This window comes from Labrus bergylta, chromosome 12 (genome assembly GCF_963930695.1).
Source record: "Labrus bergylta chromosome 12, fLabBer1.1, whole genome shotgun sequence".
In the NCBI taxonomy this organism is placed as follows: domain Eukaryota; kingdom Metazoa; phylum Chordata; class Actinopteri; order Labriformes; family Labridae; genus Labrus; species Labrus bergylta.
Window position 1 is genome coordinate 24,633,195 of NC_089206.1, and position 17,375 is coordinate 24,650,569.

General features: G+C 39.2%; 2 protein-coding genes across 5 annotated transcripts in view; both read right to left on the bottom strand.

The window, feature by feature from the left end:
* Positions 1-1,900: 1,900 nt before the first annotated feature.
* On the bottom strand, positions 1,901-10,557 carry slc66a1 (solute carrier family 66 member 1). Its single transcript, XM_020636005.3, has 9 exons — positions 10,438-10,557; positions 9,407-9,463; positions 8,688-8,881; positions 8,458-8,587; positions 7,355-7,442; positions 6,831-6,979; positions 6,640-6,732; positions 4,200-4,385; positions 1,901-2,817 (listed from the first exon to the last, which is right to left on the bottom strand). Exons 2-9 carry the CDS (start codon positions 9,422-9,424, stop codon positions 2,731-2,733), a joined length of 945 nt encoding a protein of 314 aa, XP_020491661.1. The 5' UTR covers positions 9,425-9,463; positions 10,438-10,557; the 3' UTR covers positions 1,901-2,730.
* Positions 10,558-11,556: 999 nt separating this feature from the next.
* Positions 11,557-17,375, bottom strand: part of trim33 (tripartite motif containing 33) — a 28,116-nt gene continuing 22,297 nt past the window's right edge. For 2 of the 4 annotated variants that reach the window (XM_065961117.1, XM_065961115.1), the window contains 3 exons: positions 16,304-16,456; positions 14,773-14,823; positions 11,557-12,152 (listed from right to left, as the gene is read on the bottom strand). In XM_065961117.1, coding sequence (XP_065817189.1) covers positions 11,931-12,152; positions 14,773-14,823; positions 16,304-16,456 — 426 coding nt within the window. In that variant the 3' untranslated portion in view covers positions 11,557-11,930. The remainder of the gene's footprint in view (positions 12,153-14,772; positions 14,824-16,303; positions 16,457-17,375) is intronic. The other 2 variants (XM_065961118.1, XM_065961116.1) reach the window with 1 other exon arrangement.

Consider the following 17,375-nt stretch of genomic DNA (forward strand, 5'->3'; position numbering starts at 1 on the left):
GTAAATGGTTAGTGAGGAAGAGCTTCCAGATTAATTTGTATTTGTCAGTGTAACAAAAATAATACAATTTTTTACAAATATAAATGAGAAGGGGGGGGGGGGGGATGAAACACCATTAGTAAGCATATTGTATGGAAGCCTGTCAGGGCCAGGCATGACGGAAACAAACTTTCAGAAATACAGTATTTCTGGGAATTACATGAAATATTTCAAAGAAAGATATTTTTTCACTTAAACTGTGGAAGCGTATTGCATTCATGAGGGGAATGTTTTTGTTGTTGCCTGGTTTCTTGTTATTACAAGAGAATTGGTGGAACGTCATATGTTTTTTCTCATCGCTGGCATTAACACTAGCCTCTTATTTATTGCCAGTTTAAGGAAGGGTATTTAAGCCCCTGCTACACCTTGTTTTAGGGTTTTAGGATGGATCATGGATGTAAGTCGGGTGTCGGATCATTTTTCAGATCAGCAAAATAAAAATAAAAAAGGGAGAAATTTAAATTACCCAGTCTTTATTTTTCTTGTTTGAGCTTCGACAATGTTAATCATAAACACACACACAAATTATTATTATTATTATCAAATGTGTGAGCATCTTTTGCACTGGCTGCTCCTGCATTGAGTGTTGTGTGAGTGACATCAATTATCAAACAGGGAACATGGGTTTAGGGACAATAGTTAACACAGTGCTGTTGAACAGATTGTGTGGATACGTTTGCAGCTACAGGCTACAACAGGCCGTGGGGTATCATTAAGTAAATTAGTTCACCAATTGTTGTCATAGGCAACCACGATCAGATAGCTGCATCACAAATAGGTACGTGGTGAGAGTGAACAGAGAAAAGAAAAAGTGATCGATTAAGAAGCCACTCGTGCTGAAAAGTAAACACGTTACAACCCAATTCTACGTGAAAGTGGATCAGACTGTCTTCTCATTTGTACAGCGTATCTCCATGTCACCTACACACAACATTAAAACCCTGCTTTCTTCTCTCTGAGACTCTGCACAGGGATTTATTAAACACCATGGTGATAAATCTTCATAAATCTGCAGGTCGTTTGGTACAGATCGTTGATCAATTGTTATCCATTGAAGCACTACCCAGTCAGTCATTTGTAACGCACAGAGGCAGGATATTAGGAGAAGTCTGTGATCGACTGTCAGAGGTAGTGACAGAGGTGTAACAGGTGAGATGGTGGTGATGTATGATGGCAGAGCCAGCGAGGTGGAACATCGCTTTGTGTGTGTGCGCATGTCTTTTTTTTTAAAGATTTATTTTTGGGCTTTTTGGGCCTTTAATGGAGAGTTAGGACCGTGGACAGAGTTGGGAATCAGGGAGAGGGAGAGTGGGGAATGACATGTGGGACAGGAGCCACAGGCTGAATTAGAACCTGGGATGCCCGCATGGAAGACTATAGCCTTCATACATGGGGCACACACACTAACCACTGCGCCACCAGCGCCCCAATGTGTGTGCATGTCTGAGTGTGTATGTGGAGCTACTGCTGTTTGTCTACACACTGTGCCTCTTGTGCTTCTGTAACACCGTAATGCTTCATGAAATCGCACACTGGGACACCAATATAACATCATTGTGGATGCAATGTTTAAGTACCTCGGCTAAGGGAAGGGGGAACTTTGTTATGGTGCTGCTGCAGAATTGCAATCTATAAAGGACTATCAAAAGCTCGACTTTACTAATCCTGGTCCTAAAACTGAAAGTTCAAATTTATTCTCCATGTTACAACCTTTTAGTCAATGCTGTGATTTTTTTTTCCAAATACAGAAAAAACCTCCGGCTTCATATTCGTTATTCTGTTGCTCTGACACTCTTCTGTAGGATTGGAACATGCCACAGAAGTAAGTATGTTTATCTTAAATATAAAACTACAGAGAAAATGGGTTTTATATTTATTTAATCTGTACAGTACACTGACCAACTGAACATTTTTCATACTTCTCAAAGTACAAAACAAACGTTTGGTGTGCAAAACTGAGACTGTATCCAAAAATGTAGCATTGTAGTGAAAAATGTGTTTTATCTCCAGTGCAAACAAAACTGGTCGAGAGTCTGTATTAAAATAAAATAAGTTAATGACTTTAATTTTATATATAACTAAAGTGCACCAAAAAAGAAAACATGCTTAAAACATTCTTGTTGATTCCAGTATATTGAAAATGGACTAAATACAATTTACAATAGCAAACATTTTGCAGACACGTCACTGAAACAGATTCAAGTTACATGAGATCGTTGTGAAGAGTGTAAACGCGGCGCTTCACGTAGTGGTTATTGTCATAACCGTTAGACTATTTGGCAACTTCAAAAACACAGAATTTAAAATGAATTACAAACTCTGTGTGGTCTGGTTAACCCTACCAGCAGGTTTGAGGCTTGGCTTTAGTTTGAGGTCGTGACCTAAAACCTCGAGGACTTCATCTTGTGTTGTGGTCCATGTATGACACCTGAAACTCTACACACCTTTAAAACATTAAAGGTCACTTTGAGCACATCACTGCAGCTGAACCCAAGTGAAGAACTTCACCTTTCACAGTACATTTGTGTTTAAAAACACATTATAAACACTAAACAAGCACAATAAATAAAATCAGACAATTAAGCTTAAATGTACAACTTGGTCATCCTGATTTAGTTTGAATTATGATTGAGGGTTCACTTGAAGTGAGTGTCTGCTCGTGTCCCTTTAGTGCACTCATGGTTGGTTGGTTCAGCTCGTCATCAGAGGCGTTTTTTCATCGCTTTCGCTGTCGACCTCCTGCTTTGGTTTACGGTACATCAGGAACTGGACAGAGATCTGAACCACAGCGTTAAGGAAATTTAAAAAGGACTTCCTGGGAAAGAGTGTTCATGGGTGAAAACATCTGAGAGAAACAGAAAATATAAAGAACTGAAGATGTGTTTGTGTTCATGTCTGTTGGTGCAGATACTTACCTGTGTATAGATGTGCATGCCTGGGTGTATGTATATGCATGAACGTGCATTTTCAAGAGAATATCATAAATATGGTAAATTATTTGAATTATTAATATATCTTTAAAAATGTAACACTAAATTTCCAACGCCTAAGCACGCTACCAACCGTCACATATTCTGCTCTAGCATTACCAGCTGGAATCTTAGTATTGAATTAGTCCACCATGAAGTTTTTTAACAACCACTTTCCAATGTCTGTCCATGAATTGAAGCTACAGGCAGCAGATGTTAGCTTAGTGACACATAAAGACAGAACGCAGCTAACCTGGCTCTGCCAAAAACGAGAAAAAAACACTCCAGAAAAAATGTATACAAGTATTCTGCATACGCTAGAGCCGATTTCAACGAAGCCTAAAATATAATGCTTGAGCTGAAAATCTCTGATTATGATATTTAGAAAACTAAAGTGATTATGGCATCTGTTCAGTCAAAGCTTTACACTGTTACCATGGCGACTGAATGTAACTGAGTCCTACACAGAGAAATGATTCACTTTATTTTGTACCGTGTGAGAAAAACTCATCACTTTGGTCTGCTAGCACATGACAGATTCCCCCAAAAAAGCTGCATTGTGATTGGTTGCTCTGATGAGGATACAGCCAATACAGGCAAAGAGAAAAACAAGAATGGGAAACTACGTGATCCTGAAACACTGTAGAGGTTGAAGCTATTCAAAGCAGGCCTGGTTTAGGATCTTTTTGTTAGATATTATCCGGTGAATAAATCTAATTCTTATAAGTCTCAAAGTATTTGATCCCTGTCTTATCACTCCGGTTGTTGAAAATGCTGCGAAAGAGCTATAACGATTTTGTTAAAAAAAATGCTTGCTTCTCTGACATTCAAAAGATGCTACGATGATCCTTTGTTGTGCTGTAATCTATTCAGAGCAGGCTCTACATAAAGCAACACCAGTCAACGGGTAACATGCCTCTGCCTTTTACATTCTTTGAAAACAAAGCAGCGAACGATTGTGAGACAAATGGTGCTGCCTCTGAAGAGCACTTAACCATGTGGGCGTTTGCATCGTTAATACTACAGATTGTGTTTCCACGAAAGAGGTCATGAGACTTAAATGATCCCGCCCTCTCTGCAAGCTCAGCACTTCCTAAAAATGTAACATGTATGTGGCATTAAGGAGAGCCCTGAGGCCCGGCGGCTACAGCTGCTGTGGGTTTTTCTTTTGTTCTTTCTATAAAAGGATACCATGATGTCCAGGAAGAGGGTGCCGAGGCTGCCGACCAGCCAGGGCAGGTGGTGGACCAGGTAGCTCCTCTCTCCATGGCCGTCATCAGGGTTCTTTAGCAGGACACTCATGCCGTACAAGGTGTTCCCCAGGATGACCAGAGCGAACAGGAAGTAAGACACCCCTTCTGTCGACTTCCTTTTGTACTGTGGGGAGAAATGAGAGAAGATGTAACATACATTTTTTCAGTGACATGTGCAGAGGCATCATCAATGCTGCTTTTGAATTTTACTCACATCTTCACACACTTTAAATTTGATGGCCCTTTACATACTTAGTCGTTTTATTTTATTTGTATGGACAAGATTGAACCGAAATGTTGCCATGCGATGTATTGTAGCAGACTTGGCTTAAAGCTTGATCAGACCATTTTATATCCTAATGGAAATATTCCTGGTAAAATAAAAATGTATAAATTAAACTTGCTCTCATCTGCAGTCTCTTTGCAGGTCACAGTTACAGACCGCAGTTCTAAACAGCACAGAATAAATAAGACAACGGTGCACACATACCTCATATTAACACGTAGCAGTACATCACAAACATGCACTTTCACACCAGCAATGAGAGTGTTAGTTAAGAGGGAATGGGAAAGTGGTGTTTGTAAAGTTTGGTGTCTTTGAGTAGATGTTTCAGTTTGGTCATCTGATATAAATAATTCATATTTATATTTTATATATTCACAATTTTCTGTGTGCATCCACAAACACCAAAACAACTGCTATTTGGATGAAATGGCTGTTTGTGTTTTTAGGTGTTTTATTTGTTTGGACATCACTGAAGGTGCATCTTTACATTTCATTTGTACACACCTGTTAATTTGCTCTGGAGTTCATGTGCACACATGCCTGCAGGCTTCATTTGCGCTATTGTTTAGTTGAAATACATTCTATACATTGTCAGATAGTGCATATCATCTTCATCATCAAACACACCTTTACAGCTCATATGTCTGCTTCTTTTACCACTTCTGATTTATCTTTAATTATACAGGTTTTTTCACTAGTTTGTAGATTTAACTTGTTGCACGCTCTGCACATTATCATGAGAAGGATACCTGACTTGAAATGTCAAACTTGAATTGCTGGTAGTTCAATAACTCATGTTTTGTAAAGCGATTCAAGAAGTTCCTTTTTTGGTTAACTACTGAAACTAGAAGAGGTCAAAAAGCTCCAGCAGCATGAGTAGTATGAAGTTCAACTTTATAGATAGAAGGAAATGAATGATGATTAATGATGTGTTTGTTTTATTATTTTTATGTATTGTTTCTTTACTGTTGTTGAACCTCAATCCACCAGAACCCAACACTGATGTTCACTGTTGGTCTGCAGACGTAACTGAAAGAAGAATTGCTGTATACAACATCTTAACCTGCACTCTAGTTTCTGGACGGCAGACGTCTGACTGATGACACGCTCAAAAAAACCAATGCCGACTTTTTTGCACTTCCCCATAAAGTGGGATATTTCATTTTATTGGTTTCACATGAGCTGCAAACAAGCAGGTCATGCATTAAAAAGGAAATTCCCTTTTTATTTAAATGCAACTTTTGTTTATTATATTTTGTGTTATTTTGATGTTTTTAGCTTGGTAGCTTTAGCTAACCGAGGAAGCCTCTGATCTTTGACTCTGGTCGTGAAGTCATTTGGTGTTGGGAAAGGTTTGATAATGGTGAGAGAGAAAAAAATATTTACTTTCGAAAATATTCACTCAAAATATCAAATTTCAAAGTCTGCACTATGAGCTGATGTTTAAGTAATGTTATGATGTTCAAATACATTCTAAACAGACACTGAGATAAGTAAAAGTCCATGGACAATAAATACAAAAGGTTTAAACAAATAAGTAGAAAAAACACAGTTAGTGATTTAAAAAGCCGATGGCAGCTGGGACAAATGATTTGTTTAGTCTATTGAAAGTACTGAAAGTTCAATCTGTGACCAGACGGAGGCAACTTAAACTCCGGAAACAAAGGATGACTGCGATCAGCCGGGATTAACTGAGCCTCCTTTAAAGTCTTAGTTTAGTTCAGGTGTGTTCGGCCACTGAGAGTCAAACCTGCACACAGTTTAACTATACACAGCGGTCTGTTGTGATTCCTAAAGCTGAGTGACCCGAAGCAATGACCAAGCAGAGTATGGAAACAGATTCATTAACATGTAAAACATTTTCATATGAGTGTTGTCAACATTAAAACGCTGAGGCTTGCTAAAAAAGATAACACACCGGCAAGCTTTTGTACTTACAGCATCAGCTTGAAGATTGTTATATTGAATTGGATTTTTCACTTTGATCCATTTGTAGTATGTAGGAGTATAAGTATCAGTAGTTATTTATCACTTACAGGATGTAGCCAAACAATCCACACATTAGTAGGAGAATCACTCGAGGCATACTCACGTTAGTGTACATCTGTGGTAGTCTGGAAAACAGGTAGAGCACCGACGACACCGAGCCGATGGAGAATCCGATAATCTCTTTAGGAGTAAACGGCTGAGGAGACAGAAAAGCGGACTCGTTACACCAAAAAGGACTGACATCACTACATCCCTTCCCACTGGGCACTTGTAAAACAAATGAGTGTCACTAACCTTGATACTGTCGATGGTTGAGAGCAACGTGCGACTCCTGAACCCCGAAGAAATAAGTTCCTGTTGGGAGCCCAACCCGGGAAGGGTGACTAGGCTGGTTGTGAAGCCCAGGATGCATGCCACACCCACAACATTTGTGATCGTACTGCCTGGAGAAGACACAACACCTGTTTTCATCCTCAGTGTAAAGAGAGATATCTCAGCACATTTCTTCAGGAGAGGCTTACTGTGTCATAGGTCACCAGAAAAGGAAACAAATGCCACAACACCATGAGGCATGTGATAACATCGTTACAGGGAACAGAGATTACCCTCTTCCTCTGTCTGGACTTGAGTTGGATCATTAAAGGTATCAACATGGATGTAAGATCTCTTTAACTACCGTTAAACAGCTGCACATAAGGACACATCAAGGCTCTACGCAATATAGGAAATGTGTGCGATAACAGATGTGACACCAGAGTGCAAACAAAGCAATAAAACGTGCGCAGCAGAAAACATGAACTTGGATTTTAGAGACTCACTGTCATTCGTTTTGTTCTTCATTTTGTAGTAAATGTACATGGCCAGCATCAACAAGTCTGCTCCGACGTAATAAATGGCCGTGTACGTCTGGAAGACCCGGAGAGAAACAGACATATTTTACAAACTCATACAAAACTTGATTTTTCCCCCGACAAATAAAGTCAATTCTATGAATTTGAGTTCAAATTCTAAGCTCCTTATCTTTTGCGAAGTATGAGAAATGGCTGATTTTCTTGGAATTTCATTACAAAAAAAGTTAATCTTGCAACCATGGAAAATGGACTACTCTGTACCCCTGTATAATTATTGGTTCTGAAAAAAGGGGATTATATTATATCTGAAGGAATTTAATGTTGAGGATAGATGAATTATGATTGAACGTAACAAAGTAAAGACCAATTTCTTGGGGCAACTTGATTGACTGGTTCTTTTATTCTATTGTCCCTTCATGTTTTAATTCTGTACATCCACTTAGTTGCCTCTTAGAAATAAAAAAAACTTTGTAACAAGTTCAATTGTAGCTCTATTTGCTTTTACCCTGAATGTGCTGCTTCTGTTCTTTTTCTATTGTTTTCATTGATATGAAAATGATGCACATCAAAACATTATCAACAACATTATGAATGATGCATTAATAATGCAAGTCCTTTTTCAAGACATAAAAAATAAACATAAGCTTGAAACAGACACTAAACTTTTTTAATAAGTTTGCTTTTTTGTCATGTTCTTCTTGAAATGAAAGAGAAGATTTGCCTGCACGCTTGCTCAAATGCCACGTGTCTCATTTAATCACAACTTTTCGACCAGAGGTGTTCTCGTCTCTTTGTGGCATTTGAGCTCGTGTGCGGACATATCTCCTTCTCTCTGCTGTTTTCTGTACCTACGTGATGTTTGTGTGTAACTACATCCCTTATTCTTTAAATGAAAGAAAATCGAGTTAGTTTCTTTTTTTAAATCCTAGTGTTTCTCATTCCTTTAACATTTTATAGACCAAACAATTCTTAAAAACATTTTTTCATGTTTCCAGTTCAAAATAAAACAAAGGGTTTCAGCCATACTGTGTCATGGGACACACTGAGTCAATCACATCACTGCAAGTCACCTGAAGTGGAAGCTGGTCTGCCAAGAAGGAGCCCACCAGATTGCAGGAGTCGCCTCCTAACCACAACACCAGGAACCAAATAGAAATGGCACTGTCCATGTTCCCTGTTTTACAAGAGTTGATGTACTGTCTGCGATCAGAAAAAAAGAAGAAATGTAGTTGGTGCCTGGAGAAGAGAGCACCTCTTTTGAGAAGCCAAACTGTCGCTATAAACTGAAAACAAAACTTACGGAAGAGAAGACACCATGAAGCAGAGGATGGACACGAGGCCTGCGAAGACGCTGGCCATGTCTCTGCCATCCCGGGCACATTCTCCGAGCCCTTCCCAAACCCATTTAGACCCATTAGGGCACAAGGAAGTAAAGTTTGAATCAGTGGTCGATCCAAAAAGACTCTGTGTAGGGACTGCAATAGCCCCCATTATCTGTAAGGGAGAACAACCTTTGTAAACATCAGATATATTACTAAAAGACATCATTTCCCTACGTTGTTTGATTCCCATTCCATATTTAAACCTATTAACAAAGTTTAAGTGCATCCAGGAGACCACAGGGAATAACACATCTGCCTTGACCATATGGTACAGATGTGGAGCTTCATTACATGGTCAAATCAGCCATTTGAACAACAGAAAGAAAGCATTATATGGACCATACATATCGACAAACAGCATGTTTCAATTAAACTCTATTTTACATCAGTGGAAGATGTTAAACACTTCAGAACAACATGAGAAAAGTCCGTCGACAGCAGATTAGATGTGTAGCTACATTGTATGCTGGGTAAAGCTAAAAGAAAAATATACAAACAAACCATCAACAGAAACCAGCGAATAATAAAACATAATGATCTGTTAGCTTCGTAGCTACCTAACAACAACAACAACAACGTTTGAGGCTTTTTCGTTGAAAACGATAAAAAATCAAATGAAAGCAGTAACTTCTCTTGCCTGTGTAGCCGCTGACATGACGACAGACTCCTCAGCAGAACAAAAACCACCGAGAGACTGAGGGGGCAAAAAAAAAAAACACGGAAGCAAGTGATAAACAAGCGTCTACAGTGTCAGTGCGCTGATTGGTCAGTGCGTCAGAACGTCAGTCAGCGTCACGACGTCACGACAGTAGTCTTCAGAATAATCACGTGACTTGCAGCGCCTGAGCTCTATAACAATTCAGCAAGGCTTTCAAAAACTAGGACATTTATATTTTGTCATTTAATGGGAAAAAATATAGACGTTGTATGTTACATATTTGTTAAATTTTCCAACAAATAATTTATTAGCATAAGCTACACATGTGTTTAGGAACACGGGTACAACTTTCATCCGATTATTTTGATTTTAACACTCGGCTAAAACTGATCCTAGGCTCTGAATTTTGATTTGATCCGATCAGCATTGGTGGTCTGAGCAGGGAATCCCTGAAATTCGTGAAAGATTTGTGGGACAAGCTATTGGTATGCTTTCATGTAAATGTGACTTTTATGTGGAACTGGAGGAAACAAAGTGTTACTCTTCTGATGTCCCAGTCCTCAACATTTCACATGGTCTCCTCACATATCTATAAGCCTTGCTAAACTGGACAATTTCGCTCCACATGGTAATTCAGTCATTAGCGAGGCCTCCTACATTCTTTAACAAAGCTTTGCATTTTAGTGTACAGCCGTGAAAATCAATGCACTTCTAATATCCAGGTCAAGAGTAAATCCTTTTAGAAAGGGCTCGTATGCAAATGTTTGCTCTCCGTGATCGTTAGGATGTCTTTAAAGTTCATTATATAGTAACAGCTCATTTTAATGTAAAGATGTTCAGGTGGATCATTGAAGTCATCACCAAACAAAGACTTTACATTTCACCACTACAACTTGTGCTACTTCCCTTGTTAACTTTCCAATAGTTATCAGTTTTACTTTGTTGTTTGTGACTCAAGTCAGTCAAAAATCATTCAAATCATTGTGACAAAGAAAGAGAAAACGTCCTACCCGGAAAAGACGATTAAATCCACGTCAGACTTTGAATGAAAAGAAAAAGGAAGGATACCTGATGATGCAGTGTTTGTCATCTGACTGTATGTCGACCTGACGACTCAGCATTTAAGCAACCTGACGTCAGCTCGTCAAGTTTACTGCAAGGCAAGTGTCTTCTGTGTCATGTGCTTCAAGTTGAAAATGTCCCATCATAGGAGAAAGGGAATCCAAAAACACTTAATTGCAACAAAATGTATCACAAGTGAACTCAGTGGAGGGTCTAGTTTACTACTACTAGCTCAGTGTTTTGCTTAGTGTTAAAACTTGTCGTGCGGCCTTCTTGGAGAGACTTACTTTGCTTTTCAATACCAAATGTTTTCAAAACAAGTCATATTTTTAAACTAGAGAGAAAGAGGCTATGAGCACCTTCTAAATTGTAAAACTACATTGGCGACTATAATCGTGCCAACATATCTGTGTAATTCTGTACAGCCGGCTGTTTTTTGATTATTAAAAGCAGGAAAGATCCCTCATATTCAATGTTTCCGACTTCTATTTTATTGCCCTGTTAATGTGTCTCTGATTTTCTCAATCCTCCTTTTAACTGGCATGATAATCTTTACACTGAATAACGTAGTCAGGGTGAATGCAAACAGGCTCTTTCTTCCTGCACAGTGTTAATGCTTTCTGTATCAGACCAGGTAGAACAGTCGAGAAGTCAATCTCTAGTTTATGGATTTGTTTTCTTTGGTAGGTTAAATTAAGGCCATAAGTTATTCCATAAGTGACTTGCCAGGAGCTTCTGTTGTATTATGAGCTCAGAGTTTTTGAAGACATGTTTCTTGAATCCTGGATAAATTAAAAAAAAAAAGATCTTCATGTCGAGCCTGTGTGAGACTAATTTTTTTGTTGTTTTTGTACTTCAGGTAAGCGCATCCCGCAGACTCAAAACTCAACTACACATTCTTTTTTTGATATATTTCCAGAACAGGTTTTTATTGATGACGCACCCAAACATCTATACTGCAGGAATTCCTTCAGTAGGCTAGATTTCTCTTATTTACATAACGCTTCCACAAATTCATACAAATACTCGGTGGGTCAAAGTATAGATATAACACATTAAGAATTGGAAACAGGGAATTAAAATGTTTTATAAAGCAACTTTCACAACAACTCTACAAATGAAAATGAATGATAGAAAAGAAACAACCAATCATTAACTACTGCAAAACAAGTCCTACTTCAAAACGCTGTACAGGCGAGTTCTTGAGTGTCCATGAAATGCGGAGGGATGCTGCTCTTCTATGTGTCCGTCCTCCAGAGTTCTAAGGAAGGCAGACGTCTATTGGAATTGAGAATAATTCTTTTGAAGGCAAGGATGAGATAAACCAAGCAGTTTGTACAAGCAAGTCTTGTCCTTTTAATATGCTGCCTCAAACAAATAAGAAGTGTTGTTCATGAGGAAGACAGCTTTTCCCTTCTCTTGTTTCTCTTGAGGCTTGTTCTCACTTTATGTGGAGCACTTTCTCATCTGTTTTTAAACGTTTGCGCCTCGGCTGTATGAAGTCCTCCTCGGAGTCGTCTGTGTCGTTGTCCTCCTTTGCCTGCGTGTCCATGGACTCGGACTCGGGTGTTTCAGGGAAGTTCTGCCCCGGGAAGATCTCCGATAACTTCTCCTCAAAGTAAAGGCTCACTGCCTTGCCGGATATCGCCATCTCTGATCCCACCTGCCAGAGGAGGAGAAGGAGGAGGCGGAGAAGGATGAGGAAAGATGGAGGAGAGGAAGAGGGTGAAGAGTGGACAGGAGTAAGCAGGTGTTAAGGGAGTACCGTTGAGCAGGAGGAGTGAATGGGTTGAAGTAGGGAGGAGGAAGAAGAGAATGAGGAGACAAATTAGATCTGGTTAACACTGTTGGTGGCAAGGCGGCTCTGGCTCAACCTTGCTGAACAGAGCAGAGATGTCCTGCCGCTCCGTCCCACTGTGGCTCCATGATGCATTTCCACAACTCAGAATAAAGCCTCAAAGTTTTGACAAGGCTGGCTGCAAACAACTGACATTAAAAATCATTCTGTGGCTGATCAAATAGAGCCTAACTCATCCTCTGAACTGGAAACAGATGATGCATGAAGATTCAATTTGGCGTCATGCATAAGTGCAAAGGCTCCTGACTCTCCAGTTCAGTGTGTTACATCTTCAGCTCTTATACCGTGGCACTTTATCCCTCTACTTATTTATATATACACTGGGTCTGATATTGTCATATTTATTTGGATGTGTTTCCTTTCGTTCATTTCTGTTAATCTTTTTAATTTTGTGGTTAAGTATGTCCTTTTTACTTTGATGCACCAATCAGGAGTAGCCATCTTATTGTTGTTTAATCCTATCACGCAATGACAACAAAGGCTTTCAATTCAATTCAGTCGTGATGATCATGATGATGTACTTAGAAATCCAAAACACACAAAGGGGGGCCTGGACTGAAGATAATGAGCAGCTGCAGGAACATCCTGACCTAACAGGTTTTATCACAGGTCGGAGCAGGTCATGATTTGTTTTAGGTGTCAAATGTTGCTCTTAATATTCAGCTTCTACTGAATTGTCCTACACAAATGTGTTTGTTTTTAAGTAAGGAATATAACAGACAGTAAGCAGTAGCCTGTGTATAATGTTATAAGATTTATATTTCCTGCCCTGGAGTTATTGGTTACTTTGGGACAGTTGACATGATAAGCTTTGGGAGGGTATTAAAAAAGTTAAAAATATCTGAGCTGGAGCAATATAGCATAAAAGAGAGTGACTTTGGTTTCTGCATGGCAAACAAATGATAGATTGAATCTCTGCACCGCGATAAAATCTGTGATTAGAAAACACGTTTAGGCTGCTACAGCAGGTTTGTGATTTAGGTGTACAGCTGCTATGTAATGCATTTATTCAGTTTAGTCTGCTGAAGAAACAGTCACATATTTGTAGTTATTTGTTGGGAAATTCATAACTCCCTGTGAAACTGTAAACACAGGTCTCTTATATGGCTGCTGCATACATTACATTAGACCACTCAGGGATAAAATGACTGCATTGTTTTAATTAATTTAGTGTGTTTCTTTACATAAATAACTTCCCCTTCTCTACATATTGGCTCTTTAAAGGAAACAAAGAATTCAGTAAATAGTGAATGTTAGAAATCCCCCCGTCTCGGCTTAGTATGTATCCTTCCTCGAATGATGAAAAAAAAAACCTACACCTTTGTCTCTCAAATTCTTCTTTCACTTAATTCTTAACACGTCAGTTTATATTCTCATATCCACATATTTTCATGTGGACAGTCTGAATCTCTTTCTCATGAACAGTCTATGTTCCCTTTGTCTTTGTGTGCTCCAGGCTGTGACTTTGTGTTTTTGTCTTTGTATTCCTTTTATTTCAATTCCAACCTTCACCGGTAAGAAGTCACAGTCACATTTTTTAGATGCGCTTTTAGTAGTCCATTTTCAGAAAATTGTAGTTTCACCACGGCAGACCCACGCCATTAACCTCCACCTTCGTATGATTACGGTCGGATTGTCAGAGCAACGCAGTCGCCTTTCCTTTAGTCCTTTATAAATTCTCCTAACATCTTTCCTTAACCTCATGATGTTTTCCTCGGGGTTAAGGTTAAGACAATAGTGAAAGAGGATAGGAGGGACAATCCGAATCCACCCTAAGTTTGGACCTTGCTGCAGTGACATTCAGGTGAAACAGGAAAGCAGCTCAATACTGATTTATTGCCTGAGGTTAAGTCACTCTTCAAAGTGCTCCAGTTTTGTAGAAAACTCTTTCCTCATCATGTATTTTTATCCAATATATGCATCTATTTTCACACATACATACACTTTTCCTTTAGTCATCAAAATGTAATATTCATTCTTTTCTATTGATCTATCGGTACGTATTCACTTCACATATTAAATGTTTGGTGAAGTCACTTTAGTCACGCATATCATAAATATCTAAAAGAGAAACAGAAATCATGAAAATTAAAGTGAAAGCTTATCAGATGTCATGTAAGAGATCCTAGATTACACTTACGATTAAACCAGAGAATAAGTGTTTTTGAACACGTCTTGTCTGAACATAGACCGCTTGGGAATGTTTATCACGGAACTGAATGATCCAAACAAAGGTTTAATGCAGCGCCAGGTGTCATACAGAGGAAGAACACTTGATAAAGTTTAAATAGCTGAAGTCAATTTAACCAAACAGCACATAGACATTTGTAAATATCATCGTATTGATTCTCAGGGAGGAAAAGATTTTCTGTAGCCTCAGTGGGAAGTGGGACAGGTCATCTGTGCTCCATTTGAAACGGCTTACCTGATTATTAATCTGTTTCTCCTCATCATAAACCTGGATAATTCGAGACATCTAAAGAGGGGTAATAACATTATAACACACAGTGAAGCAGCAGGAAGAAAGAAAAGTTGACAGCACAGGCAGGTTAGATAATAACAGATCAGAAATCTGTTCACGACCAGCTGTGCTCAGGCCCACGAGGGGAGCATCACCAAGCTGTTACTGCCCAAATTAACAGCAAGTTAAGTCTGCACTCAGGGAGAGAGCTGATATGTTGTGTGTGTATATCAAGGTCCTCATAACAATTCCCTGCCCCACAATGACTACTTGCAGATAGACGGACGCAAAGATGGCCCCAAATGTTGACAGAAATGTCAGAGGAAAATGTCTTATTGAAGAGCAACTGCTTCTTTAATTATACATATCCAATTTTCTGTAATTAGAATTTTTTGGCAGGTTTTAAAGCCTCCGGTTACAGACGAAGATATAATCACAAAAGTTTGACTTTATTTTGAAAATACTGACCATAACTTGTTCTATTCTCTGCTCGGGAGAGCTTGTATGTGCAAGTAAGCACTATGCAATGACTTTTAAACTTTTAAAAAATAGGACTTCCTCTTTGTTCTTTTGTCATGTAAACTTAAATGGCACTAGATGCATTGAGCATCTACCCAAGAATGATTAACCAGAATCATTCTCAGTTCTGGTTTCTGTTAATTTTGGCGACATGTTAACATCATGTGTTTGGTGAAATTTTCCAGCAAGGCTCAGAGCTCTGACTATGAAACATTGCCAAAAGAAGTGTCGTCTCGGGGTAGTGAAATAAGAGCTCCCTCTTGTGGGGGAAAGGTGTAAGACATCATATAGATTTTTTTGTTGTAGATTAGACTGTTTAACAAGCAAGGCCGTGTTTCATCACACACAGAAGGTACATGGTAGAGGAAGTAGTTACAACTGATATCAACACAGGCATTCAAACGTGAAGATCAACAGAAATACTTCAAATATACATTCAAGAACGACATCACCCCATTTAGACATATGACATCATCAAGTGATAACAGCCATTGGTGATGTTTCAAACCTGGGCATTATCATTGAGATGCAGACAGAGTTAGCAGCATTTAGACTGTGTCCTGCAGCCAGTGTGAAGAGAGCACAGGGACACCTTTACATTCCCCCAACAGCCAGTGTTAGTAGGTGTACAAAACTGCAGAATATAAGCAACACTTCCACTTTCTTTTTAGGTCTCAGGCTGTCTACACACGACGTTAGACTAATATACTTGTAAGCCAGCACTGTCCTCATTGAAGTGATTTATGATGCTAAACACTGATATAAATATACAAACAGTTCCATCACTCCTTTCATTGTTGACTCAGCTCTCAAGTGTGAGCCAAACATTCAAATAGTCAAAAGATTGAATATAGGCAATATACTTAGCTTGTGTCTAGTCCAACTTTATAACAGTCTAACCCTATTCTGCATGCACACCCTCACACACACACTGAAGCCATTCCCCCAAAGCAGGCTCAGGACTCATGCTGCTCACCTCGTTGTAATTTGCACAGTTCTTGAAAACCAGACGCATATCGGACACAAAGTCCTGGATGGACTGGTAGTACTGGGAGTTCCGTAACTGAAGCTTCTTCTTCACTTTCTTCAGGTCCATCGGCTGCTTGATTATTTTGTAGTAGTTCGGCACCTAATTGGTCAGACAGAATTTCAAATTATTTCAGAGATAGTCAGTAAATTCTATTTCCCTCGCGAATGAGAGGCTGAAGATATTTGTGCAGTTTGGAATCAACAAAAATAGAAAATCTCTTGAAATAAGGTGGTGTTTAACTACAGCATGATCGCTATTGGTGTTTTCACATTTGCCCAAGACTCCAGAAAATGTCCCCAAATTTTCAATAAGCTAATAGTGTTAATGCTAACATTTTCTCATCCTGACTTCACCTGGATATTTTCCAGCTAGAAGTCGGGGTGACTTCAGCGAGCAGGGAGGGTTGGTGACTTTTATTTCAGTGAGCTTTATGCATGTAATGAAGCAGTTTCTTTCTCTTTTCTTATTGCCAGTACGTTCTTTTCCCCTCACATAGCATTGATATCAGGGCTAAAAAAGACATCATGGTGTTGGACTCTGACGATAATCAGCATCTTGGATTTCCACAGCGTCTCTTTAACGTCATGTCCTGCCTCCAAAAGACTCCCCCACAAATCCAGTCCAACACGGAAAACTGTGAGCGACATGTGTGAATAAGCACCCCAAAAAGATTCCAGGGTCAGGCTGGTGCATGTGTGAAAATATTTTCTAGACTAGAATCTTTGCATACTTCTGGTGACTGGTCAGGTCAGAAGAAGCTGGATTCTGGTTTACATTAGAGTACATGAGATTTAACAGGAGAAGAATTTAGCAGAGGGAGGATAACCCAAACTCTTCTTAGCATCTTCAGAGATAAGTGAGCCCTTTGTCCCCTCTATCTGATATCTTACAGACAGAAAGGGATTCAGGGGAGATCAATGGGGGGGATGCTGAAGCTACATGGTGTGTTTCTCAGACTACAACAACACCAGAGATATTTTCTACTGGCAATTTCAAAAACACTGCAGAAATTAATCTA